The sequence below is a fragment of the Oncorhynchus tshawytscha genome, linkage group LG13 (assembly GCF_018296145.1).
Source record: "Oncorhynchus tshawytscha isolate Ot180627B linkage group LG13, Otsh_v2.0, whole genome shotgun sequence".
Taxonomy (NCBI): Eukaryota; Metazoa; Chordata; class Actinopteri; order Salmoniformes; family Salmonidae; genus Oncorhynchus; species Oncorhynchus tshawytscha.
The window spans coordinates 49,342,802-49,359,485 of NC_056441.1; the positions used below are offsets into that span (position 1 = coordinate 49,342,802).

The 16,684-nt window shown below is 45.2% G+C and overlaps 1 protein-coding gene and 1 non-coding gene across 2 annotated transcripts in view; both read left to right on the forward strand.

The window, feature by feature from the left end:
- The window catches only part of LOC112244702 (glutamate receptor ionotropic, kainate 4), a 439,406-nt gene that overhangs the window by 418,292 nt on the left and 4,430 nt on the right, over positions 1–16,684 (forward strand). The window contains exons 13-16 of the mRNA XM_042295838.1: positions 3,940–4,143; positions 7,455–7,568; positions 13,698–13,807; positions 14,757–14,930. Coding sequence (XP_042151772.1) covers positions 3,940–4,143; positions 7,455–7,568; positions 13,698–13,807; positions 14,757–14,930 — 602 coding nt within the window. The remainder of the gene's footprint in view (positions 1–3,939; positions 4,144–7,454; positions 7,569–13,697; positions 13,808–14,756; positions 14,931–16,684) is intronic.
- LOC112244723 lies at positions 2,834–2,886 on the forward strand. The gene has a single exon (XR_002952628.1). It is a non-coding gene; the product is annotated as a U7 small nuclear RNA (small nuclear RNA).

Here is a 16,684-nt window from a genome sequence, read left to right on the forward strand (position 1 = left end):
GAGAGAGAGAGAGAGAGAGAGAGAGAGAGAGAGAGAGAGCAAACTGGGACTGACACAAAGTTAAGAAAAGCTTTCACTATGTACAGACTCAGTGAGCATGGCGTTGCTATCGAGAGGCCGCCAAAGGCAGACCTGGCTCTCAAGAGAAGACAAGCTATGTGCCCACTGCCTACAAAATGAGGTAGAAACTGAATTGCACTTCCTAACCTGCTGCCAAATGTGTGACCATATTAGTGGCATATTTCCCTCAAGATTTGCAACCTGTAGCCACAAGAAAAGGGCAGCCTAGTGGAGCACAAACACCATCGTACTTCAACTATTTGCTTATTGTTACAACACTGTACATAGACAATAGTATATATTATTTTCAAACTCTTGTGAGTGTAACGTTTACTGTTAATTTTTTATTGTTTATTTCCCTTGTAGAGAGAGAGAGAGAGAGAGAAAAGACCCCCCCCACACACACACACACACACACACACACACACACATTATTGATTAATGTCTGGGTTTTACTCCCATGATTGATGGGTCACAGCCAGCTCTTAATTACATTTTTTCTGCAGGCTTTTATTTATTTAACAGGGCGGGTCACCGTTGAGACCAGGGTCTCATTTACAAGGGAGCCCTGTGAACATGAACATACACAATAGAATTGAACACAACATCATGTAAAATCACAAAAACAATAAACACAACCAGATTAATCAAAGAAATCAAAAAAATTCGACATCATCTAAACTGTCCAATTTGGGGACCAGCGAGTCGAACTTCAAGATGGTCTTCAGGCAATTCCGTGAGCTGGGGGCATAAAGAAACAAAATGCATTTTTCCCGAACTCAGTGGAGACCAGCAGGACCTCCAGAACCAGCCAATCTCCAATTAATACATAAGCTGAGGTAGTTAACCAGGTCACCAACTGAGGATGTTCTTCCCCACCTCTGTATAGTGTCCTAACAGTGGGATATATTGGGGAGATCAATATAGAAGTACTTTGCCTTTCCTTTCACACTCATCAATCAACAAGTGAGAGCTAGCTGAGAAATTATGGGCCGCATTTAATTAAGCCGGAGCTGCCCACTCCTCTCTGTCGCCGGGGGTGTGGAGACCTATTAATTGAATCCAGAAGGTTTGTTTATTCGTTTCCAAGCTTTCTCCCTTGAAACCCCCGCCGTGTAATGTACAACTGGCCCGTGAAATGCTACTCCTTAATAAGCCCTAGTTTGGGAGGGGAAAGGGAAAGTGTCCGTCCGGCTGCAGTGGTTGAGCGCCTCTACCGCCAGGCTGCTGCGAGCGATTAAATAATTTGCATTTATATTGTGCTTTCCCGCGTGGCGCCGCATAACCACAGCAGAGGAGTCAACTCGGGGGCAGAAAGGTAACGTGCGTGGCTGTTTAATAAGTTAATGAACGGAGAGGATTTGCATTTATAGAGTGTCACCGTGCTCTGACTCAGGGCCCGAAAGGCCCCTGCGTTCCTTCTTTCTGTGTGTACTCTTCTTCTTTAACATGCAGTCCAGCAGCTCTCCTGCATGCATACATTCAAAGCATTCGCCGGTTTCTCCCTCCATCTAATACTGATGAGTATGTCCACCAAAATACATTCCGTGACCTCAGATATGATGCGGAGAAGGCTAGGAAAACCCCATTCTATTACCCCTATTGCTATTCTCTTATCGGTGCAACGCAAAGCGGTGTGTGCACTGTGTGCGAGGTGGGGGTGGTGTGGGGGTAGAGGACATAGAAGACTAATCAAGTATAAAAGAAACTGGTCCGGTAGTACCACAGGTAGAAGAACTGTTGTTGCCATGGCGACAGGATGGTCGGTGGCGGTGTGATGTGTCCTTCTCTTTGAGGTCTCTTGTTTTCCACTTTGTGTCATAATGGAGGAACGCGCACTTCGTACTGTGAGATGAATCCATCTCCCGGTCACCAGTCAACACAAACGCCACCCCAATAGAAGTATGACAGAGCAATTGCACTGTTTGCCTTATGTTCCATCTATATATTTCTCTATGTCAGACAGTGTGAGTTTTCTCTCTCTCGACTTAAGTATAAAGCTCACTGTTACAGAGGACAGGTTAAAGAGGCTACCTGTTACAAGGCTGGCTTCGCTCTGTAAAACCGACATGTTGCGAAGGTGACAAGTCCTCTCCAACAATGTCATTAGTAGGCTCCCACATAAAAAAAAATACTAGAGTTTACTATAGAATTCGGTAGTGAACTGTGGAATACTATACAGTGAGGGAAAAAAGTATTTGATTCCCTGCTGATTTTGTACGTTTGCCCACTGACAAAGAAATGATCAGTCTATAATTTTAATGGTAGGTTTATCTGAACAGTGAGAGCTAGAATAACAACAGAAAAATCCAGAAAAATGCATGTCAAAAATGTTAGAAATTGATTTGCATTTTAATGAGGGAAATAAGTATTTGACCCCTCTGCAAAACATGACTTAGTACTTGGTGGCAAAACCCTTGTTGGAAATAAAAATCAGCAGGGGAGCAAATACTTTTTTCCCTCACTGTACACTGTAGTATCCCTCAATCATGTGTAGTACTTAGTATAGAATGTTGTAGAATACCAGTATTTTCCACAAAAAATGTCAGCAAAAACACTGCAGTCCACAAGAACACAATTTTTTTGCATTACTATAGTAAATATTACAGTATTACATTTGCATATATCCTGCCCATTCTCCTCCCCCATATCCCAATTTGTGCCACCTGTAAGAAACCTACATATATATTGTGTTCCCTACAGGTTATAGAAAAGAGCAGACACTCTGAACTATCTGTTCAGACCCCAGTCCTACCTACCTACAGGTTAGAGAAAATGTACTCTTTCAGCATTTCTCCAGTAGGTTTCCTCAAGGAGAAAGCCCCCCACTTCTATGTCAAAGATAATAAAACAAAAACACTTTACTAAAAACTACAGTAATGTCTACAAAAAACTACAGTAAATTATACAGTATACTTTACTACAGTCTGCAAAAACACTACAGTAAATACTACAGTCTGCAAAAACACTACAGTAAATCCTACCCTAGACTACAGTCTGCAAAAACACTACAGTAAATACTATAGTATATACTATTATTTTTTACTACAGTATTTATACTATAGTAAACTGAAAATACTACAGTATACTACAGTAAATACTACATTATTCACTGTGGTGTTTTTGTGGAAACACTACAGTGAATACTACAGTAAAGTCCGTGAAAATCCTACAGTGAATACTATAGTATCCCTACCATAGTATACACTATAGTATTTTTCCATGTGGGCTGCAGCAGTCAAGATTTGATGCACGCTTTATTAAACCATTCTCCCAAAAAAGTAAGCACATTTAGTCTTTTAACTAGGGTGGCTGGCGTAAAATGTGGATCCCTGATTGGTTGATGAATCTCTCTTAACCCCCCAAATTGAAATCGTTGAGCTGCTTGCTCACCATTATGAAAAAACAAATCATAAATTATGAACAAACTCTAAGAAAGAGAGAGTTAGTCAAAAACAGGGTTGTAAAACAGTCGGCAGAGGTGCCAGACAGGACAGTGGCAGGTGTCCGAGTGCTTTTGTCCCCCCCCCTGCCAAGTACGGTGGCAAAATTAATTGATGCCCTTGAACAAGGCAGTTAACTCACTGTTCCTTGGCCGTCATTGTAAATAAGAATTTGTTCTTAACTGACTTGCCTAGTTAAATAAAGGTTTAAACAAATGAGAAGTTGTCAAGACTGAGATGATGTTATGCTATGCTACACTAGGTTAGGCTATACTATATGCTATGTTAATTTTTGCGAACTCATGGGGCTACCCCAACCGGGACTCGGGTCCACCTTAAACGTACGCTATGTCCGAGGTTGCTAGGTATTGGGTTAAGGTCGCCACATTGTCATGGTGTTCTACATGTGCTTTGCTACATCTGTGTCCCTTTGCAGGAGAACCCTTACGTGATGCTGCGACCGAACCACCAGGAGATGGAAGGGAACGAGCGCTATGAGGGATTCTGTATGGACATGCTGAAGGAGCTGGCGGACATCTTGAAGTTCAAGTACTGCATCAATCTGGTGGGGGACGGGGTGTACGGGGTATCGGGGACCAACGGTACCTGGACGGGCATGGTGGGAGAGCTCATCTCCAGGGTAAGAGCAGCTGCTTCCTATAGTCAACCTTATTAATAGGGCCAGGAGTTTTTCCCGACCACATGACTTGATCAGGAAAACTCTGGGCCCTACCATCACCATCCATATCGCTACCATTTACCCCCCTCTACCACTTCACAGCATAATGCCACTCGGACTATAGACCAATTCATCAAAACTCAATCAAATGTTATTCATGTCGCCTTTTTAACAACAACGCGTCACAAAGTGCTGTATACTAATCAGGACTGTTTACAGCCAGATCTCCACTAACAAATCCCTTGACACAATGATAGTGATACAACTGATACCCTCTGTTCGTGGCATAATGGAGAGTTTGTCGTCACGGAAATGTGTACGCAACCATTGTGTTCTCTGGCTTTTTTTGGCGGGATAGCTCTGCGTGGTATTACAACCGTTATGCCAAATGCGTTGCATCAGTTGTACAAGTTTAGTCTGTACAGGGGCCTATATGTGGGTGTTATGTGTGCAGACATACTGTGTCTCCGTGGACTCCAGGGTCAAATGATTCCATCTGATACGTGATAGGCTGAGTGTCTCGTAGTGAAACATGTCCCCAGTGATCGAGAAAAGTAGTGCCCAAAGCAATTGATTGATGTTTTCACATTCAGAGCATTCTACAGTAAGGGGATGTAACCATGCAGAGATGTGATGAGGAGGAGAAAGAGGAGAATAGGAGAAGTAGTAGGAGTAGCGTAGTGGAGGAGGAGGAGGAGGAGAACAAGGGTGTCGCAGAGGAGCAGGACGAGGACGGCTGTTAATTAGTCCAGATTATGCCCAATCCGGACGACACAGAGTCTTGAGTGGCGCCTCCCCAAATGGCACCCTACTCCCTTTGTCGTGCACTACATTTGACCAGGGCACGGGTCATATAGGGGGCCACTTGGGACGCGGCCGTGGCTGTGTTCCGTTCACCCTTCCCACTCGGGCACAGCTCATCTTGTCCTAATGAATCTCCATTAGCCCCAGCCACCCTTGAGCGGACACACACAGCACAGAAAAGGGCCCAGCTAACCAGCAGCTGGTGATGCAAAGCCATTAAGGAAATAAAGAAAGGATTGCCTACTCTTATTATTGTATCAATTTGTCCCCCCTGCAAGTTGTATCTGGTTTGGTGACCTTGAGGAGGTCTCCACTCTGTCTAATTGCGCCTCACACGATACTGCTACGGAGTGCCGAGGAACGTCGGAGAGGGTGAAGGTCGAGGGGAGACAGAGCGGGAAGGTGTGGGATCACTGGGTCCCTGCCTCTGAGCTCCACTCTCGGGCAAGACCTTCAAAATGGAAAGGACAATCGAGGAGAAGAATAGAGAAGAGGAGGAGGAGAGGGAGGAAGAGAGGGGGAGAGAAGAGAGGTTGTACTGTAGCTAGCCTATGGTGGCTGACAGGGTTAACACAGAAAAGTAGAGCGAACGCTGAGAGAAGAGAATGTATGGCCCAGCTTTCCACAAGCTTCCTATGCAAGGCTACAGTCTGCTAGCTGGGGACGGGGGCTTTACTTTAAGCAGCCATAGAGATGGAGACAAAGCCCTAGCGGGAAGATGAAATGCCACGTACAGTGGGGAACCTCTAACTCAATGCATTATTCAGCAGCTGTAGGGACGGCTTAGATTTTTTTTCCCTATCTCTCTTTTTTTTCTGGGGCACAATCTTATGATTGAGCGAAAGTGGAAACAAGTGTGGTGGCATGGGGAAAGAATACAACGATGCATTATTTAAAAGCTGACTTTATACAGTTTGTTTTCTCTATCTCTCTCTCTTTCTCCCCCCAGAATACTTTGAATAGCTGTTAGAGTCCAGTAATCAATATTAATATTCAATAGGTGCATCAATATTTCAGCAGCCGCTATGGTTCCATGTTCCTTTTTCAGAATAGGAGTGACTTCTTTCTTTTGTTGATTTTTTTTGTTGCCTTTTTGTTGTTGCATTGGGGCTTGCTGGGGGTTGGCTAAATGCTTGTCAGTGAAAACACTGTAAAACAACCACTAAAAAGCCTCCCAGACCTTGTTCACCACTGTGTTAGCACATGGAGCTCTGTTTTCGCTGTTCAAGTTATTCTGGACAGGACTGGTCAACTCCTTCAGGGGAGTGTACTCAAACAGACTGAAGCTGTGAAAAGCCCCCCCCCCTCTCTCTCTGTTCTCAACTGCTGCTCTCAGATCAAGGCAAAGGCATTATGATAGGCAGAGTCCCCCATAGGACCAATGAAAGGTGTATGATACCCACTTGACAAGGTACATTACAACATAACAAGACCCCTACAGCTATACGACTGTCTATACTGTGTCTCAAACAAAGTTCATCTTCTTGATTGGTCCATATTTGTTTGCTAGTTAATTTATTTTGTGTGTCAAGGTGCACTGTGACCATAATGGCATGGCCCTAACTGATGATGAGTGAGAGCAAAATTCTTTTGGACAGAGCCTTCTAGCCAAGTTAACAGGGGGCACACTCACTTGGCCCGACAATCAGAAAAGGGGCTGATGGGTAAAAAAAAATAGGGTCATGAATGCTGATGGCCGGATCCAGCACTGTAGGCAGGCAGGCTCTCCTCTCATTTAGAGTTGAGCTCTGACAATCCTCTTATTTTCCAACTGCAAAAGACAAAGCAGCATAGGGTTGCACTGGGTCCCAGGAGAGATGAAAATCCCTTGCAGATGCACTTTGTAGCGTCGGATGATTAGTGGGATTGAGCAGCCACCGCCACAGCCCTACCATGCCCAGTAGCACTGACTGACCGGCTGGCTGGCTGGCTCGGCCTGGCTGGCTGGCTGACTCGGCCTGGCTGGCTGACTGGCTGCTGTGTCAAGTGATTTGTCATAACAATCTGCCCTTCGCCTGCTCGCAAAAACATTGCACTCTGTGTGTCTCAAATGGCACACATTTTTACCAAAGCCCTATGTGTCCTGCTCAGAAGCAGTGCACTACACAGTAAACAGGGTGTCATTTGGGACGCAGACCCTCCCCTTTGTTCTGCACTCAGTTCTCCCTGGTGTCCTGCGTGAGTCAGGTCTTGGACACAAAGCCAGTGGTGGATTATGCTACATACTGCTGGCAGACTATGCATCACGGACAACAATGGCAGCACAGTAGGTGTGGAATTACACTAGTCGCCTACTTACTACTTAGTTTCCATGCATTTCCACCACCACAACCCAACTTTTGCTACCGTAGCTTTACCTATCTGTGCATATCTGAATGGTTAGTGCTGTGTTTGTGTGTGTGTGTGTGTCTGTGTGTGTGTCTGTGTGTGTGTCTGTGTGTGGGTGCGTGCGTGCGTGTCTATTCCAGAAAGCGGACCTAGCCGTAGCGGGGCTCACCATCACCGCGGAGAGGGAGAAGGTCATCGATTTCTCCAAGCCTTTTATGACCCTGGGAATCAGCATCATGTACCGTGTGCACTTGGTAAGACTAACCTCTGACCTCTCCCACCTCTACAAACAACCTGGCTGACCCCTGACCCCTACAAACAGCTTGCGCCGACCCCACACCCCAGGTACCACGGGAGTCAGTGGACCGTGGCAAATGACCTAGCGGCCAATCATCAGCCTCGGTCTGGGAGACGGGTTCAGCCCCTCTCCTCCTGTCACTACATCCCTCTCCTCTCTCTACCTCTGCCAGAGGAACAGATGGTGTGAATCGACCTTTCATTCCTAATCTCACTTCTCCTCTGATTTTGAATGGGATCTAATTCGCACCAATAACAGCCCTGAGCCCTGCGTATAGAACAAGACCCAGGCAACAGTTGTGGAAATCCAATATGGCTGTTTCTATGTTTTAACACCAGCCAACCATTAATCAAAGCCCTTCCCCCAATATCCAAGGTGACACGCTGGTATCTCCTCTGGCCACCGGCCGGATGGAGCCGCTTCGGGCCGAGCGGTGGTGTGTAAAAACATTAATACGGCGTCCCAGTAGGGCATTTACTCACAGCCGCCCCTGTCCCCCCATCTGCGTCCCTCCCCTTTTCCTTGGTGCTAATAGGTGTAGCTGCCAGGAGAGAGGCTCCATTGGGCCAACAGTTGGTCAAATGAATCGATAGCAGCAGGTGCACAGTAAGTGGGCTGCCGTATCACCTCTGCGGCAGGCTGCTGCTACTGCTGACGTGTTGGAACATGCTCATCGGCGTGTTCCTGCGAGCTGACGCGGCGTGGAGGAGGAGAGGGGAAGCCCACACACACTGCAGTGCAAGATTGACACACACACACACACACTCCTACTGCCCTAACAATGCAGGCGCAGACAGACAGAGAGGGGGAAGGATAGAGGGATGAAGACCATGCGTAAGGTAACTGGCAGAGAGAGATGTGGAGCCTCCACTGCTTAAGATCAGGAGTGACGGGCGGAAGAGACTAACTACAAAGTGTGAGGGTCTGCTGCACTGATCTCTCTCTGTCTATCTGTCTGTCTGGAGTCTTTACACAGTACCTGTCCCTGGTGTCTCCTTCTTCTTCTCTCTTCATCTCTCTACCCAGGACTCCCTCCCTCCCAGCTCCCCTTGGCAATCTCTTAGGTCTCACACAGAGCTACAAGGCTCCAGCTCCACCATTCAGTATTAGAATTTCTGTGACTGCAATTGTTTAGGTTTAATCTACTAGCTATTGATCTCTGACGCAGTGATTTCTACAAGGGACCCTGCTGCTTATTTCAGACTATGATTGAAATTCTCAGCCTGATCAATAACAATGGAAAATGGAGTAAAATAGAGAAGCCTGTTGATTTTTAATGACCTGCTGCATGGTCGTAGAATAGGCTTGCTACCAGGGCCGAATTACCGAACAGGCATACAGGGCATGTGCCCCTGGAAGTAGATGCACTGGGGCCCCAAATGCGTTAGTCTGGCCCTGCCTACCACAGTTTAATTTATTTCTGTCCATGGTGCACCCCAATAGCGTGTGTCTTTGTGTGTGTGTGTGTTTGTGTGTGTGTACCTGTGTGCTCTTAATCTCCTTTTGATGTCCTTTTTTTACCCTACGTCCTTCCTCTCTCCATCTTGGAGTATACTCCGAGGCTTTAACACTCCCCCGATCTGTCCATTTGTTTCATCAAACCCCCTTTCTCATCATCCCCCACTTCTATGTTCTGAGGACATCTTTCCACCAATCCCTCCCACCTAGTAGTAGTAGTAAAGACAGACTGAGAGAGAATGGAGAAGAGAAAGAGAGACTATTGAGGGTGCATATGGATATTAAAAACCTAATTAGACCCACAAGTTCATTAGGGGTTGGTAGAGAGAGGGGAACGGTGTCACTTTCACGAGCTGCCTTGTAGGAGTGTTGCACTGGGATCCTGACTGAGTGTTCCTGCCCTCCTCCAACCTCGCCCCAACCTCCACCTTCCCCACTACCCTCTCCTGTGGGAGAGAGCACTGAGGGAATCTGGGACAGCGCAAATCAGCAGCCCCCCCTGACGTAAACAGAACTCCTCCGCCTCGGTGTTCACGGAGACCATAATAGCAGGGATGCGAGTGGCGGGCCACGAATAGGGACGCATCTCTTAAAGTGGCCGGCGTTTGAAAAAAGACGTGCTGCTCTCCTTCACTCGGTGTGTTTCTGTAGTGCAGTCCCGCCTCCCTCCTAGGTTGAATACGTGGGGAATGACAATAAAGGGCGGGAAGAGGGATATGATATGCTGGTGAAATCCTTGAACTCACTAAAGGTATCGACCGTACAGTATGAAGATAGAAATAGCTTCTCCAATAGAAATCCCAGAGGCAATGTCATGGCGACGTTGGCTAGCTGAACTCATGCACAGGAACACGTCATCCATCGGGTCTAGCGGTCGTCTCGTTCCGAACTGCGCATGTGCAGACAGTCAAATCGAAGGCAACCTTTTGATAAAAAAAGTTGTTTTTGACAAAAAATGAAAACCTGCTTGTCACTTTCACAAGGTTGGAGTAATAACAAGTTCAACTATTTAAGACAATGGCTCGAATCCAGTTTGTGCTAAGGAAGAAGTTTCCACTTCTCTCTCATTGACTTCTCAAACCCCAGCCTGGTCTGCTTGGTCTGCTTCGCAAGCGTTCCCGGGAAGTCTCGTGATGTTGCGCCTCTGGGTTTAGAAACTCGGTGCTAAAGTTCTTATATCCCGCCACTTAACACAAAGTAGAGCCTATGGGGAGAGGGGTTTGTATAACGCTTCATTTCCGATTGTTTGGATTGGCTTGTAAAATCAGCATGGGCAATGAGGCAGTTGTCACAACCGGTGCCTCCTGTCTCCTCTCTTCCTCTCCCCCGGTTCTCCATTTGATGCGATGATGATTATTATTGCACTCTGTAAAGCCCATGTCCAACAAAGACCTTCCTATCTAGTCAGAGTGCCATACATGCCCCTGGATACAGTCATGAGTACAGTCTTTATTTATGTACCTGTTGTACAGTGCAGAGCCCATGGTCGAGTGGTAACGGTCCTGACTTTTGGCACATGATCCGGGAGACCAGGGTTCAATTCCCGCTTTCCCGCAATGTCTAAATTGTAAAAGAAAGAGCCATTACATGTTATAAACTGTATAATGAGTCATAGGTGCATATTTGTATGTAACAAGTTATAATCCATTATACCTGCAGGCTTCAAGTAAAGTGTTACCAAACAAAATGACCTGTTGTGATCGTAGCTGCCTTCGCCAGTCGGGATGCCCACCTTGACTACAGATCAGTGCAGATGACTGGCACCTCAAAGGGCATCCTGACAGGCTGAGGGGGCTCTCTCTCCTATTTGAGAAGAAACAAACGTACCATCACAGCTTGCCATCCCTACCTACCTCCCTCCCTCCATCGCCCAGTACACAAACACACACAGAATAACATTTTACCAACTTAACCCTTTAACTGGCACATCAAGAAAAAAATATAATAAAAAGTATTGTTCTGCAAAATATGTGTATATAGCCTCAATATAGGCTATTTATGGAGAATTTTTGTTTGCATGACATAAACTTTGATAAATAATGAATCGCAAACATCTCACCCAGCCGGTTGAGTTGCCCAATTAGAGTAAATACATTTTGTTTTGGAATTTGCATATACTTTTTCATTTAAATTATATCAGCTTCATTTACTTATAATGGAAGATAGGCCTAGGTAAATGAGGAATGATATCAAATAAGAATGAAGTGTGATATATTTGTGTGTCATAATATGAATATTCAAATGCATGTAAATGAATGTGCTGGCAGTAAATAATTATATGGATTTGAAAGGATTGTTGTATTTGCACTGACAAAGAAATATCAGAACAATATTTCTCTATTGTCCAGTATCACTAACTTTGACTTAATAGCATTCCTTTAATGGGCAACTCAACCACCAGATAGAGCATACTTTTCAAGAGTTCTTAAAATTGTAAACATATTAGTAATTGAATCATTCTTAAATGGTGGTTTAAAGTCCCACAACATTTTACAACCTTCTAATTTCCCATTTTATACATAAATTAGTACAAAAAAATGTGTAGTACATGAGGTTTTCAGCCATCTTTGAATGGGTGTTAAAATGAAAACCACATGATCATTTTACTAAATGTCATTGGTTGAGATGATAAAATATGCCAAACAAAATTCACATGTTTAATTTAATTTCAAATTGGTTGTCAAAATGAGCTCCAACGCCCAGTTTTAACAGTGCTGTGCTGTGATGTCTGGGGGGCCACAGGTGAATGAGCTACTGTTGAATACAGGACAAGAGTAGAAAATGCTCAAGTGGCTTTACACAAGCAAATAGAATGGTTGGCTGAGCCATACTTGATAGAAATGCCGAGAGAATACAAACATACTACTGTAACACTTTCAAGGTCTAACCCCAAAAAATATCGTTTGGCCACACAGACCTTCCCTTTGTCAGAGTCCTTTTCACTCTGCACATGCATTTTCTGATTCTCCTAGGCAACTGTTTACATTACATCCGGTGTGCCTACGTTGTTGTTCTATGTGCCGCCGTTACTTCCTGAAAGTTGAGCTCACTTCATAGTGTCATTGTGCGGTATGTCTCTCTCCCCCTCCATCCATCCATCATCTCTCTCTCTCTCTCTCTCTCTCTCTCTCTCTCTCTCTCTCTGTCTCTCTCTCTCTCTCTCTCTGTCTCACTCTTTCTCTCTCTCTCTCTCACTCGCTCTCACTCTCTCTCTCTCTCTCTCTCTCTCTCTCTCTCTCTCTCTGATCTTTTCCATCTGCTAGTGTTGTGCTTGTCTCCTCAACAGCTCTGCCCTTCCTTAATGGTCCCTTAGTGGAAACTAAACAGGGGATTAAATAGAGTAGCTCTGTAAACAAAATGCTCGCTTCACTTGGCACCAGATTGGATGACCACGAGGCGCCTCGTGTCAGCACAACCTTCACCTAGTTACGTTTCTCCGATATGTTCTCGCGGGAGTTGCCACTGCATTGCACCGTTATTGGCATGACCTTTTAATGTACGCCCTTGCCTTTGTAACCGAGGTGGTTTGGAATGCCTTTAACTCAGTGGGCTAAGACAGTCTTGTGCCATGCAGGAGACCCAGGTTTGAACCCTGCGGTCACATCCTCAAAAAAGATACTCACACACACACACACACACTACCCTTTCTCGTTTCAAGACTCTCTCCGGCACTAGAATGGCCTCTGACCAGTTTGAGTACCGTTACAGAGTCCCCCTAACAGAGAGTACGGTGACGCTGGTACCATAAATTGATCATTTTCACCAGGCAAGCCTCCATCAGCTGGTAGCACCAGGCTCCTCAGACAGTCCTAATTCTCTCTACTGTAATTAGAACTCTCCAGCTCCACTCCTATGTTTCTCAATTACACTAATACAGGAGTGATTACAGACACATTAATGAATATCCGACCTCAACCAGGCCTAATTATGGATTAATTCATCATTAACATTTTTAGATGCCCTTAAATCCTTTCCCCTCGCAATATATTTGGGGGGGCATTTGCATTGCATGCATGTTGTATTGCTTATTATCAAGGGGATTGTCGTCTTGGTGAATTGATGGTACATGTTACATTTACTGTAAGTGGTCAAACAGCTTATTGTAAGAGTAGACCTATTCTTATGACATATTCTTAAGAATACACAGTGAGGCCACATTTGATGTCAGATAGCTGTGCTGTTGCCCCTAACAACACCACGTCCGTCCTTACAGTTCTTGTCTTTGATCGACTGTACTGGTTTGGGTTTCTCCATGGCCATTGAAGATAATGTAATTGCCCCTAGCTGGTGCACTGGCCTTCTGCAGTCACTTTCAACCATGCATTTTCCAGAGCTCTATTTCAGATGTAATTGGTTTGTTTCATTTTGTGGACAATGGCAATCGGTGCTAAATAATGAAGCAATATGAAGGAACCCCATGTACTACCATTACTATGAACCCCATTACTATGACTGGAGACAGTCATAGTAAACACAGGAACGTTCAGTCACAGGGATAAATCTGTAGCAGATGTACTGGCTTAGGGTGTATCTGTGTGTATGTAATGTAGCTAACCACCTCTCTCTCTCCCTCTCTCCCTCTCTCTCTCTCTCTCTCTCTCTCTGTGTGTGTGTGTGTGTGTTGTAGGGCCGCAGACCTGGCTACTTCTCCTTCCTAGACCCTTTCTCCCCTGGGGTGTGGCTCTTCATGCTGCTAGCCTACCTGGCAGTCAGCTGTGTGCTCTTTCTGGTTGCCAGGTGAGTCTTCCAACTCCTCTCAGCTCCACATTGACATCTAATGGTGCTTTGGAGGAACTGACATGTCATATGCAGTACAACAACAGTACACACGTGTTGTGTCTCAATAATCTCTCCTTTTCCCAAATTGTGCAGTTGTTCATGGATTTGATAGGAAATGACTGGTATTTGTAAATTCCCTATAGGTCATGGAGTTGTGAACGAGTGCACACTTCAATAGGAAGGAGAGATGATTTAGTAGCAGGCAGCAACCCCTTGATATAATCTTGTATGTATTTATTGTGTAAAATAGTGATTTTATTTTGGTGAGGTGAAAAACGGGGTGGGGGGGGACACCTTTGTCATTTTGAAAGGTGATGATTTTGAAAGTTGATGGAAGTGGAACCATCTTGATGAAATGTTGATGTCATGTGCCTGAAAGAAAAATCGGGTACATTTAAAAAGCAACAATACAAGAAGACAACCTACCCCTGAGCAGTGTCGACGAACACAACTGTAACGAGACATTCTGAGAGGAGGGGTTGCCAATGGTGTGCTGACATCACGGTCCAAGTGACTTGATTAGTTGGAAGTCCATTATTCTTGTCTCGTTTGTATGTTGAATGATCTATATACAGTGTGTTACACTCTGTGTTAAGTATTACCCTGGGAGATTTGCCCGAGTAGTCAAAGCATGCATTTTTTAGAGCTTGCATCATTCTACAAACACGATAATATATCCGGGAAGCTGTCATGGCAGCTCAATCTTCTGCTCCATACAGCATATTTAGTAGCTTATTAGAGTGCTTTCACTCACAGCAGACAGCAGCAGGTGTATGGGAGTGTACCTCGGCTGACCCAGGGGGACACCTCACACCACCTCATGGGACTCAAGGTGACTTGGTGCTTCGCTGACTGTTTAAGTTGTTGTATTTCCCCTCTAATTTCTCTCACTTGTGTGTCTGTTTAGACTCACCCCCTACGAGTGGTACAATCCCCACCCCTGCATGAAGGGGCGCTGTAACCTCCTCATCAACCAATACTCGCTAGGCAACAGCTTCTGGTTCCCCGTGGGGGGGTTCATGCAGCAGGGGTCCACCATCGCCCCCCGCGCCCTCTCCACGCGCTGCGTCAGTGGAGTATGGTGAGTACAAATGAATTTTTTACTCACATGGCCCTTTCCAGCAGAGTTCCAGCAACGATGGTGGATGCGTAACCAGGCCCATCTAGCACACCTTTGGCTTAGCACAGCTTGGTTTGGCGCGGTAGTGTGAAAACGGTAATAGTGTACTTGATAAATCATACCGCTTGACTTAGACACCTTGGCTTTGCACATCTGTCCCGATGCACACCAGAACCGTAATGTGGTGGATGGTTAACCAGACAGGCTAGCGCAGGTAAGCTCGGCTCGGTTGAGTAGTGTGATAAGGGAAACATGGGAAAATGTTACTTTGAAGTTCCTGAAGCTGCAGCAGAGAGGTCAAGGTCACAGGCAAAAGGTGAACCTCTAATTAGCAACCACTTATAAACCCTTAAGACGACGCTATGATCATATCATGTATGTGCCCCTACTCCAATTAGCCTACCATCTGGGCCCTGAATATTTCCTATTTCCTATCCAATTAAGAGTCTGATACTATACTTGATACTGTATCGCTGAGGTAGTCTGTGTGAGTCTTTAAATGATACTTCATTTCGTTCATTAATTCATTCAACCGTTTTTAAAAAACAAGCACATGTAAAACTTGAAAAAGCCATAGATGCACCTGAATGTAGTCATGGAGGATAACACACAATGAAGTCTGGTACTTATTTCCATTGTGGTCCTCTTGAGACAAGATGGCTAGGCACGGTCGAACCCGGTTGAACACAGTACGACAGCGAGATACCAAAACATAAAAACAAAGAAGAGGAACATCTATCCCATCGTTGCAGTTACATCATAAGGGTCATTCGTATGGGCACAGAAGACATCAAACAGTTTTTGACTTTATTTTTTAAAGATGCCCAGAGAGGACGTCATTTTTATGTGCAGAGGCAACTCATTCCACTCTGAGGCTCCAGTATACTAGACAGTACCTTTCCCAGCATTACTCCTGAACCTGTATAAGCACACATTAGCAACACCTGATCTGGTGCTGGGATTGTGTGCATTCCTAACACGGGGAAAGTAATCAGTTAGATATCGGGGCGCAGAACCATAAATACTCATGCAAACCAAACTCAGTCTAATCTGGGACACCCTAGCCTCAACAGGCAGACAGTTGAGTTCCTGAAAGCAGCTCCTGCCTATGTGAGTATGTGGACTCACCTTCAATACTACCCTGATCAGCTTATTCTGGGCTATCTGGAGCTTCCCCTTCAGAAGCTTAGATAAGCCCCCAAACCAGGAAGTACTAGCGTAGTCAAAATGGCATTAGATGAAGGCAGTGGCTAGCACACTCATGGAGTCCTTATCAAACAGCTTGGACTTTCTAGCCAAAGATGTAGTCCTGACATTAACCTTCCGTAGCACCTTACTGGCCATGCTCACACCTCCCAAGCTTCCATCAAGGATGCATCCCAGGTAGCTAACATAGGGGGTGAGGTGCTGCCTACTAAAACCTAACTCCACTTTGATTTCAGAGGACCTACACAATTTAGGTCTGGACCCAAAAGTAATTGCCTCAGTTTTACCTATGTGCTGAGATAGCTTATTATCTCCAAGCCATTTGTTAATGTTAGTAAGCTCTGTGCTAAGAATGCTCTCCAACATAGTTTTACTTTTGATGAGACACCATCCGCATAAAGGAAAATACTGCAAGAACAAGCATCTTTCATATTCTTTATATACAGTTAAAACCGTAGAGGCCCAAGCACGCTCCCCTGCGGAATGCCATAACTTATTGGTTTTGCCTG